A 12,132-nucleotide genomic window follows, 5' to 3' on the forward strand; every position below is an offset into this window, starting at 1 on the left:
TAACCAGTGTATCCCGGTGAATCAGGTCATAAGATCATTGCAGCAGCCAACCAGAACATAATGTGTATTATGGTTCAGGGTATGAACTGGATACCTGAATGAAGCCACAGAAGATGTTTAAAAGACCACTTTTATTTGTATGTATTTAATTTATTTATGAAAAGAAATATTTTATACAACATTTGGTGATGTTCCTGTTAAGGATACTGGAATAAACATAGGAATAAAATAATACTGTATTTTGTAGCCTGAGACGTATATTTCACTTTAATCCAAACTATGAAAACACACAGTAGGAAGTAAGCAAAAATTTTTTTTTCTGGAACCGAATTTTGAGAATTTTGATAATAAACTTTTAAATCAAATCTGCTTTCTAAGAAAGCTAGAGTGACCAGATTAAGCACAATTTTATTTCTTTATATTAAATGCCAACTGAACTGCTCTGCATCCTGCTTTTCGCAGGCAGAGTAAACTAATTCATGCAGTTCCAGAAACTGGCTTTAAACAGCAGGCTGGATCCTCATATTCTGCTCAAAATCTCAATGGTCTTCTTCTATTCTGGCAAAACAGTCCAGAAGTATCTCTTCTATTTCAGCTGGTTTAGACCAATTTATTTATAAAGAGCAGAACTATTTTATAAAAATAGTAAACATGAAGACCATTTTAATGTTTAAAAGGAAAAACAATAAGATACAACTTTATTTCTAAAATCCAGTATCTATTAGCATTTCCTCCATAACTTAGGTAATATATTTGCATAAATTCAAAATATTTTGAGAACCAGATGTAAGCAAAAAAAACTGTACAAAGTTTCACTGATGACATTTCTGCAAAAATATTTTAAGAAAACAGCTTAAATATTAGTATCTGTATTTGGTTGAGTAGTCTTTGGGTGACACAACAAGACCTCGGCCTTTACGTGCTCCTCTATAAACGGTTTCGATTATATCAATCATTTCTTGCTTGTCTTCCATCGCCCAGTTAATTTTATTGTTGTTCCCTGTACCTAAATCAATCATTATGTGCTTGTTCCTTTAAGAAAGAGGGAGAAATGGGAAGAGTTGCATCAATATTCATACACCATACTCAAACAGAAATGTTACAACAGGGTGGACTTATACACAGGCTGCATTGTTTATTTAATTATACTATGTAACACAATTTTTGTTCCTGGATGGTAAATGTCATTTCCTAATTGGTTCTATCATAAAAACATAGCAAAGATTTATTAAATTGCAGAAACATTGTTTTTGTGGGACATCCCACAGCACATTTTGCTACAATTTTTCAATGAATATCTCATCGAGTCTCAACCAATTCAACACAGTTTGTGGCAGCCACAAAAACGAAGTTAAACAGTAATAACACTTTCAAACCAGGAACCAAAAAAAATTCAGACATTGTTATAGAACTGTGCGGATCTGAAGTTAAAACACAGTTAAAATATGGTGATGGAGATGGTGGCATGCTTTATTCCGGTTCCCAGGCAGCACAATAATCTATAATGCTGCTCCAGAAGTATTGTTGCCATGGGATACATGTCCGCTACTGCCAGCCCACATGACCAGCATGGCCACACAGGAACTGAAGCAGAGGAGTGGGCTGCCACCACCAGAGAAAGAGCCAGAACAGAAGTACGGGTGTGATGCCCTGCCAGTTATGGAGAGAGCCATGCCCTCAAACCCAGAAACAGGTGAGATGAGAGCTGATCTGATGGCAAAGGGTGATCCTCTACTTGCTCCCTCATGAATAAACCACCTTCCCCTGACCCTGAGCAACTCAGAAAGAAACAGCCAAGGGTAGTTTGTTGGCTGAGGCAGTGCTGGTATTTTCCCATGGAATAACACTAATATTGTCTGTCAGGAAAGCCAGACAGTTTCAGAAGGCCTTTCCACACAGCCAGAATATCAAGGCAGAATAACCCACAATATCTGCTTTGAACTGGAATATCTGAGTCCACACTGCCATATATTGCAATTCAAAGCAGATGATGTGAGATTTTATTCAGCGGTGCGGAAGGAGCCAAAGTCAGCACTAGAAGTTATAAAATCACTCACCCTAGAATGGCTACTACAGCTCAGCTTACACTACATGCTATGAGTGAACAAACAAGATACAACAGTTTTAAGAAAGACCCATATTACCAGAGAATGTATGTGTTAAATATATGAATGGAATGTACCTGAAAAAGAACATGACGGTGCAGGGATCATACAACTCATACATCTTGTTGAAGTCTGGCACTTCTGTGATATCCACAAGATAAATAACAGCAAAATTTTTCACCTATGGAATGAAAATTGTGCTTAGAACATACTATATTCATAAGCAAAATTATTGCCACAATCCTGTAAAGTTAAATTGAACACCCACAGGGTTTAAATTTATAAAAGACAAACTAATTATATATTGTCATACTAATTAAGGAATAATAGAGCATGTGCAAGATACCTGAAAGATTTACTGAGAATTTGGTTATATTCAACGTCCCAGAAGAATAACAACAAACTTCCCAATTAGCTATTACTCTTTTGCAAGTTTTCTTAGGCGCCTCCTGGATGCGACAATTGTACCAAATAAACTTCACCATATTTTCATGTCATAACACATCCTACCATTGCAAAATGTTTCAGAATAGAAAGATTCCACTCATTTTAAAGTATTTGTCAAAACGTCACCATTTAGAATATATGCTAGCATTTGACAATTATATTTCCAGCTTCCAAAAGAAAAAAAACATTTCCAACTAAATAGTCATCCAATTTCCTTCTCCATGCCACATAATAACATTGCCCAATTCTACAACACCATATTTGTCAGCAATGCATATTCTTAACTTAGAGGTTATGATACATTCTGCGAGGTTTGTTTATAACATATCTGTGCAATGTAGTAAGTCATCAATACAAGAGCTAATTTTTGGATTAGATCTCCCAGTCATGTGGGAGCTAGTGGGAGATTCTGGGGATAACAATCCAAAATAATAATTTCTACGGATTTTAAACAATCTTCATCACTGCAAGAGTAGGCTTTATTTTAAGATACATACATTTCTGCAATTGTTCAACCTGACATGTAGGAAGCTTGTAGGAGGAAGGAAAGCAAAATGAACTACGGTATTAGGTCTGTTTATACTTTATTTACAAACACTTTGTTAGCCTAAGTATACTCCTGTCCACAACACTAATATCTTGTAAAATCTTTTATAATTTTTACCTTTCTAAAGTACTCTCAGGAAATAATTAACTTAACATAAACACTACATTAACTAAACCATACTAGAAATGTATAAACATTAACTCAGACAGGCTCATTCCAAGATCTAGCAGGGTCTTCCCACTGGAGGAAAAGGATGGAGGTCCAACTGTATTTTCTCTCTGTAGGCTTTGGTACTATCTCAGGCATTATTTGGGAGCATCTCCCAAACCTCTTTAACAGAAAGGAGGAATTAACAAAAACTTCTCATCTGACCCCTTCCTCTCACACTAATGGAACTTCTCTGATTCCAAGTCTTATTTAAACCCATACCCCTTAATACCATAAGCAGATATCAACATTGTGACTTTTGTAAGTATAGTTTTTCAATTCCATGTACTCGTATTAATTGATAAGACATGGTAACATAACTTTAAACTGGAGGGAAAATACTAGAGAGCTAAGATTTCTCTCTCATACAGTTGTGGACATGAGAGAAAATTAATCATGCCCATAACTTGGGAAAGAACGGATATTCAGAGCAGAACAGAAGAAACACAAACAATGAAGGAAGGTGCTGCACATATGGGGAAAGATTGTCCAGTATAGAAATAGACAAACTTAATGCTTGGTAAACATTCTCTCAATGTAGCATGCAAGTGCAACTGAACAATCGATCCGCATGATGTTTTAGCATAAATATGCAGTACAAATTGGACTGTTTACTCACTCTTTTTTGAACAGCAGTGATATCCGATCAGGACTCGTAAGCAAGAGGATGAGGATGGATCACCCTCTTTAATCTGCTATTTCTGCAGAGGGAGATTTTTAAATACAAAGTTACAGTGATCTTTTTCCTCTGCATGAAAATTGAAAAGCCAGTATGTTGTCCAAGTTATTAGAATTCCTTTACAATCAGCTTATGTTGGTATTCCAAATAATATTAAAGCCCTTTCCTCATTGCTTGGTGATACTGCACTTTTGTAATATTTAAGGTCATCCTCAACACATTAACATAATGTAATACTGAAAAATACTGTATAGTGTAGCTTTCACAAGTTCTTTAACGATAGAGGCTTGAGTTGTATTATATGGGAGGATTTTTTAAAGTCTTGAGATTGTAAAAGGTTAAATGCTTTTACCACTTAGGCAAGTCCCTCTACTTGTGCAAAAATTCTGCCAAAAACAAAGAGTAGCTGTGCAGGAGGGAAAGCATTGTTATCACCTCCTTCTCTCACAACATCTTCCACCTTTTTCTTCTGGAGAGTTCTCCAGAATAGTTTTTCAGAGAGTTGAAGGGAAAGGAGATATCTCAGAGTGTCTTGTTCCATGTGTGGAATTCCGCTTCTATATCATAATAAATACTGCACTGTATACTACATTGCAATAATTCTTCATTATTAACTATGTTGGCTAAGGCTCACCCCTGAAACAAAACTTTGCTAATTATAAAAGTCCAACTCAGAGTCCCTTCTTTCTGCTATGAAGAAAGATGAGTCAGCCATTCACATGTCACTCCACATGTAGAATTCCTTCTCCTACCCATTTAGCTACTGCCTTCTTCAATAGCATTCACATGCCAGTTGAAATACAGCCCGAACTCCCACATATCCGTAAGCTAGAATGCCAATGAGTTTGAGTTTATCATTTGTGAACTGTACTCCAAAGCACTCTTTTTGACTCCTGGTAACTATTGGAAACAGACAGGGAAGGAAAGTTTACACTACTGACCTATAATGGGACTTCTGTGTAAAAAGCACAATCATAAATTAGTATTTGTTGTTGGCTTACAACTCCTGACTTCAAACATCTTTTTTTCCATGTCAGGAGCGACTTGAGAAACTTCAAGTCACTTCTAGTGTGAGAGAATTGGATGTCTGCAAGGACGTTGCCCAGCTGTGCCAGGATGTTTTACCATTCTGTAGGAGGCTTCTCTCATGTCTCTGCATGAGAAGCTGGAACTAAGAGGTGGAAGCTCACCCACTCTCCGGATTCAAACCACCAACCTTTCGGTTAGCAGTCCTGCCGGCACAAGGGTTTAACCCATTGCGCCACTGGGGGCTCCGTTTCAGACATCACTGCAGGCTTCCTCGTCCTGGTTAGTTTAACTGCTCTTTGACAGGAGGAACCAAACTGGCTGTATAGAGTAGGTCATGAACAACAGTATCCAAATTCTCTGGAATTCTATCTTATCTCTATTTGCAGATATGGCCACTGTTCATTTAATAGCAATTATTAAATGAATTCATTCAAGTTTACAGCTAAATTATGTATTCATAATTGAGCTGTAAACTTTTCAAGCTAACCTAATGTACAACCTTCAGCATACCACAGCAAGCAGAAAGAGAAGCCTATTTGAGCATGCTCTACTCCAGTTCAAGAAACTAATGCCACACACTCCTCTCAAGGATTTACAATACTGGTTTCAAATTATATTCTGAGGATGCTGGGATTTTTGTAAATATATTAAAGGATTCTTAAGGAGAAGAACAAGTTGTTCAGAAAAATAGTCTGCAAACCAAAAGCAAACTTCCTCTATGATACAAAGCTGGAGAAGATGGACTGCATTCCAGCTTGCAAATACAGTTCATGTATGTTACTACTAAAAACCATGGGCTTGCCCTGGCTTTTTTATTAAGCTCTATCCCTAGATAATTCTCCAGAATTTTCTCCAACAGTACAAGCATGCTGACAGACACTGAAAGGAAGCAAGAATGGAAAACACTAAACCATATTTTAAAATATTGACCAGCTAGGCTACAGAAAAAAAGACTTGGCAATTATGTAAGTACAAAAGCTACTAAAGAAATAATAACATGGTATAGCAGGCCTATCAATAACCAGCCTTGTTTTACCTCATAGCATGACTCTCACTTACTAATTCAACTTATTCATTGCAAGCATAAAAGCTCGGTTTATAACTTTACACATAGAACTAAGAAACAATTTAACACTACATCCACAAGCCATACACACATCTAAACAGAAATCATGATTATATGTTCCTTCTTCTTCCTCACTTGCAACGAAGGGAGGATTACCTTTAGAAGTGTTTGTTATCAGAGAACCTCACCTTATATTTTATAATTCCATGTGAATGCAGCCTAATCTTACAAGTATACGAAAGCCATACATTCTTTATTCTTGCACAAATCAACACTGTTCTTTAGTGAAGTTATTTATTTATTTATTTTGGGCATTTCTATCCCGTCCTTCTCACCTCCGAAGAGGGACTCAGGACAGCTAACAGCAGGCAGTCATGAGATGCCAACCCCCCCCCCAAAAAAAAAAAAAACCAATCTAACTACACTTTGGAAAACAAGATGATCAAAAGATATCCGTTTTCTATGAGGGGTAATTTTACTATAGTAGAATTTTGTTTAATGACTACTTTAGTACCGGATGGTAAATAACAAAATTCATATAATTTGTGATTTTCTGAAAACATCAAACTAGAAATTACACATACGTATTATTTAGAAATTAACCACTTTTCCTAGTTGCTATGAATAAAACTCAATTGTAGGGGATCATACTAGATCAGGCATGGGGAAGCTTCAGCTCTCCAGGTAATAATAATGATAATCATAACAACAACAACACTTTATTTGTATTCCACTCTATCTCCCTAAGGGGACTCAGGGTGGATTCCAGCATATACAAAGACACAAAGAAAAACATTCAATGCCTCGAAACAATGAAACACAGACACATAGAAAAAGGTAAAGGCTTCCCCTTTTCATCTCCAGCTCTGGGGACTGGTGCTCACCCCCATTTCTAAGCCAAAGAGCCTGTGTTGTCCATAAACACCTCCTGGTCATATGGCTGGCATGACTACATGGAGTACTGTTTATCTTCCCACCGAGGTGGTATCTATTGATCTACTCACATTTGCATGTTTTTGAACTGCTAGGTTGATAGGAGCTGGGGCTAACAGGAGGAGCTCACCCATGGATTTGAACCGCCAACCTTCTGATCAGCAAGTTCAGCAGCTCAACGGTTTAACCCATTGCACCACCACAGCCTTAGGTGTGTTGGACTTCAACTCCCACAATTCGTAACAGCCGGTAAGAGTTGGGAGTTGAAGTCCAAAATACCTGGAGGGCTAAAGTTTGCCCATGCCTGTACTAGATGGTTAAATCATGGTTTGTATTCCTGGTTTGCACACAAAACATTTGTCTGGCTCAGATACATTGGCCAAGCGATCTGCCAGAAAACTTGGAAGCATTGTATAGATGCTTCTCATTAATTTCTTACCTTTGGAAAAATCAGGAGGGGAAGAAAGCTCACAGTCTCATGGCTTCTGCATACTTGTTCTCGTAATTCCAAACCTTAGCTTCATGTTATATCTATCAGCCCCAAAATTTGCTCCCCTAGTCTTGTGCTCTAATGAAAGCCCACATAGTTTAAACAAAACTCTAATAGAAAACTTGCTAAATTTGACCAAAAGTTTCATTGAATAATTTTTCTATATGTCTAACTTTGAGAAAGTATGGAACTACAGCATGAAGACAGCTCTGAATCAGCTAATCCACAGCAAAGATTATGCAGACGTATAAATTTCATCACTAACAACCTTAAAAATACATCACCAATTAATTTGTCATTTGTTGCTGTGCACCTTCAAGTTGTTTCAGACTCTGATTCGATAGGCTTTCTGATCTGAGAGCATGTGACCTGCCCAAGGTCACCCAGAAGGTTTTCATGACTAAACAGGGTTTTGAACCCTACTTTCCAGAATCGTATTCTTATGCTCAAACCACTAAACCAATCTGTCTCTCTTGTTTACTCACCTTTTAAAATACCTTCTAAGCCAGTGATCAATAGAGCATGGGATGGTAGTGATTTCCATGAATAAAAGTTCTTCAGTTTCTTACTTCAAAGTATGTGCTAATTTATAATGTATTTCACTCTGCAAATTGCTAATTTTTTTTAGAATATATACTTCTCACCACCCATAGCCAACAATGAAATGTAACTGTATATATTATCCTAGAAAGAGTTTCTGAGTTGCAACTTTTCCTTAACACATTCTTGCACAAAAAGTACATATTTAAATTATATTTAGGTAGTGCTACTTGCAATGAAAGCATTTTCCCTTATATTTGTATTCTGGGTTTAAGCATATTATCAATTAGATTTCATGTGTATTATTTCAATGATATCGCACCACTTTGTGTTATACCTTTTCGGCAATGCTATACAAAACTTCATCCATTTTCATACAAGTGGGATCCCAATCATGCCCAAAGCGATTGACAACCACACGATCTTCTTCCGAAAGAATGGCCTGGTCTACTTGCCAGCCATTGTGTAAATGCGGGAGCATATACGACATTTTTAGAACTCAGGTGAGGTCTGTAAAATGAGAGAAACAGAAGAGAATTTGCTATTACACCATTTCCCTCACGTTGAATGTTACAAAAGAGTTAATATAATGAAGAGAAATGTACTTTATTTTAAGAGATGAATTCCCACAAAGGAAAAGCTTGTATTAGACCCACAATTCATTTTTCAGCCACAATTAACTTCCAAGCCTGTTTGAATTAAGCTTAATCCAACTGAACAATGCCAGTCAGGTATGTTGAGAGGCAGATGATTATCTCTTCTGTCCTCCTCCTTTAAGAGAGATGATTTACTGATGAATTCAGGAACTGTAGGTGCATCTATAATGTATAATGAATGCAGTTTGACATCACTTGGAACTGCCCTGACTAAATGCTATGGAATAAAGTGAGTTGTAGTTTGGTGATGCATCAGTATTCTTTGGAAGAGGCTAAAGGTCTTGTACAACTACGACTCCCAGAATTCCATAGAAATGAACCATGACAATTAAAGCAGTGTTAAATTGCATTCATTCTGCTACAGCAATGCAGCAATGCAGTAGCAATGTCAGCCCTTAGGTGCCCTTCAAACTTTCTTCTTAGGGCCCTTCCATAGTCATATAATCCAGAATATAAAGGTAGAAAATCCCACAAATCTGCTTTGAACTGGGTTATCTGAGTCTACACTGCCATATATCTCAGTTCAAAGCAGAAAATGTGGAATTTTATTCAGCTGTGTGGAAGGGGCCTTAAACTTCATATGAACTAACTTACATAGTGTGCTGCTTTTAAGGAATCAAGCCTGTTCATTAAGTAGTTTTTTTATCGAGACATGCTACATTTGTCAAAATGCAATGATCACAGGGACAGAAATTGAGGTGAGAGCTCCTGAACCGGGGGAGGAGGGGGGGCAGACAGAAAAACAAACACCACAGGGGTGCTATCCAAAGCTTGCTCATATCTATATAAATAAAAATGTAATGTTCGTTTGTGGGATTATCATAACTCAAAAACCACTGGGCGAATTGTCGCCAAATTTGGCCACAAGACACCTAACCCAAGGAGTGACCATCACTAAAAAAATGATTTTTTTTTCATTTGGGAGTTGTAGTTGCTGGGATTTATAGTTCGCCTACCATCAAAGAGCATTCCGAACTCCACCAATGATGGAATTGAACCAAACTTAGCACACAGGACTTAAAAGATCAACAGAAAACAGTAGACGGGTTTGGTGGGAATTGACCTTGAGTTTTGGAGTTATAGTTTACCTACACCCAGAGAGCACTGTGGACTCAAACAATGATGGATCTGGACCAAACTTGACACGAATACTCAATATGCACAAATATGAACACAGATGGAAGTTTGGGAAAATAGACCTTGACATTTGGGAGTTGTAGTTGCTGGGATTTATAGTTCACTTACAATCAGAGCATTCTGAACCCCACCAACGATAAAATTGAACCAAACTTTCCACACAGAACCCCCAGAAAATACTTTTTTTCTGATAGTTTTGGTGACCCCTCTGACACCCCCTCATGACCCACCCCAGGGGTCCCAACCCCCAGGTTGAGAAATGCTGCTTTAAGGCCATCCAATCCAACTCACTTCACCAGGGCAAGAAAACATAAAGCCCTCCTGACAAAGAGCCATCCAGCAATAGATATAGATAGATATGATTCACACATACACACACACATATGTATATATATATATATGACAAATATAGTATCATAGATATAAAAGGGAACCCTAAAGAAGGACAATTACATGTTGCATGTTCCAGAGTAGGCAAACCAGACAATATCTACATCAGTGGTTCTCAACCTGGGGTCCCCAGATGTTTTTGGTCTTCAACTCCCAGAAATCCTAACAGCTGCTAAACTGGCTGGGATTTCTGGGAGTTGTAGGGCAAAAACATCTGGGGACCCCAGGTTGAGAACCACTGCTCTACATCAACACTAAGAAACAAGAAGAAATACTGTTTACCCTCAAGCATAAAAAAATTACATATATTAGAAACCAATACTTTCTCATTACTTTATTTTCCAGATCACCAAGACTGGGCCACAGCAACGTGTGGCATGGATGGCTAGTATATATATATATATAGAGAGAGAGAGAGAGAGAGAGAGAGAGAAAGCGAGTTACACTTCAAAAATGTACCTGTTTCAAAATTCTGAAATACAAATTCAATTTAAGAACAAACCTACAGAACCTATCTTGTTCATTTGGTGACAGCCTGTACAGCACCTGGTTTCTTTTTTCTAAAAAATACTATTTTATTTCTTGGCCCATAAACCTAACTATTTGTTCAAAAGAAAGAATTAGTCATTTGTGGTTCATTTTCTAATTTGTGGTTGAAATGTGGCTGCCTTTAGCCCCCTTCACTAACCTATGGTAGAACAAAAACATCAGGGGAGCCCAACTGACCCATCCTTAATAGTTTCCCCTCGTTTTGTTTCATTTTTGAAGTACGTTATTATCCGTAAAGGAAACATAATGTTAGGAAAACAAGGTGTCATGGTCAACAAACAATGTTGCCAAAAATGAAACCAACCATTCAGTGGTGAAGCTTAATTTAAAAAAAAACAAACACAAACACAAACAGTGAGCACCATGTGTCTCCATGTCTGGCTGCAACTTGGAAAGAGCAATCAATAACACTATGTAACGAAATTTGAAAAATGTTCTGTTCCTAGTTTGAGAAAGTGCAATTTCCTGTTTAATTGTGCGGTACTTGCTTTGAAAGTAGTTGTTCCATTCCAGAACCTTCGCTTTTGTGGCTGCTGCAAACTTTTTTAAATTAATGTATTGTCGAAGGCTTTCATGGCCGGAATCACTGGGTTGTTGTAGGTTTTTTCGGGCTATATGGCCATGTTCTAGAGGCATTTCTCCTGACGTTTCGCCTGCATCTATGGCGATCTTCCTCAGAGGTAGTGAGGTCTGTTGGAACTAGGGATAAAGGGTTTATATATCTGTGGAATGACCAGGGTGGGACAAAGGACTCTTGTCTGCTGGAGCTAGGTGTGAATGTTTCAACTGACCACCTTGATTAGCATTTGATTGCCTGGCAGCGCCTGGAGTAATCTTTTGTTGAGAGGTGATTAGATGTCCTTGTTTGTTTCCTCTCTGTTGTTGTGCAGTTCTAATGTTAATTTAAATATTTTAAATTAGACCATTTTAGACCACTATTTTAAATTAGTTAAGGAGCTGAGGGGGAAAAGGAAAGGGCCTTTTCCCTTGAAGTTCAAAAGTCCAAAACACCTGGAGGGAGGCCCCAGGTTTGCCCATGGCAAGTGTACACGCTCTCACTGTAAAGCCACGAATACAGCCAATGGCGTCGAGGAATACCAAGCACGTGACCCCAAGAGGCTGAAGGTCCTGATCAGTCCCTCAATCGCAGTCCAAATAGCACGGGGCGCAGTAGGCCCAACATCCGGGCCCCGTCAGCAATCCTCTTCCAACTCACCCAAAAGCAGAGAAGGTTTCGACGGATCTTCCCCACCGTCGCGACTACACGCACACCTCTCCAACCGAGGCGCAGGCCGGCTCCCTCTAATCTAAAGTGACGTCGGGGTTACGTCACCAAAGGAAGTTTCCGGAAGCCCTT

At 38.2% G+C, this 12,132-nt stretch overlaps 1 protein-coding gene across 2 annotated transcripts; it reads right to left on the bottom strand.

The window, feature by feature from the left end:
- Nucleotides 1-114: 114 nt before the first annotated feature.
- On the bottom strand, nucleotides 115-12,099 carry TXNL4A (thioredoxin like 4A). 2 transcript variants are annotated; one of them, XM_060774935.2, is made up of 4 exons: nucleotides 11,992-12,099; nucleotides 8,381-8,553; nucleotides 2,183-2,286; nucleotides 115-1,032 (listed from the first exon to the last, which is right to left on the bottom strand). In XM_060774935.2, the coding sequence occupies exons 2-4, from the start codon at nucleotides 8,531-8,533 to the stop codon at nucleotides 861-863; spliced, it is 429 nt and encodes a 142-aa protein (XP_060630918.1). In that variant the 5' UTR covers nucleotides 8,534-8,553; nucleotides 11,992-12,099; the 3' UTR covers nucleotides 115-860. The 2 variants fall into 2 exon arrangements, with proteins under 2 accessions (XP_060630918.1, XP_060630919.1); XM_060774936.2 differs by lacking the exons at nucleotides 8,381-8,553; nucleotides 11,992-12,099 and adding an exon at nucleotides 3,926-4,011.
- Between the last annotated feature and the right edge of the window lie 33 nt (nucleotides 12,100-12,132).

Source organism: Anolis sagrei, chromosome 4, assembly GCF_037176765.1.
Source record: "Anolis sagrei isolate rAnoSag1 chromosome 4, rAnoSag1.mat, whole genome shotgun sequence".
Taxonomy (NCBI): Eukaryota; Metazoa; Chordata; class Lepidosauria; order Squamata; family Dactyloidae; genus Anolis; species Anolis sagrei.

Bases quoted from the DNA above. Each gene is read 5' to 3' on its own strand.
- TXNL4A (XM_060774935.2), bottom strand. From the start codon at position 8,533: ATGTCGTATATGCTCCCGCATTTACACAATGGCTGGCAAGTAGACCAG. The intron at 2,287-8,380 runs GTATAACACAAA...TTCATTCCATAG, and splicing joins TGTATAGCATTGCCGAAAAG to GTGAAAAATTTTGCTGTTAT. The intron at 1,033-2,182 runs GTACATTCCATT...TCTTTCTTAAAG, and splicing joins ACCGTCATGTTCTTTTTCAG to GAACAAGCACATAATGATTG.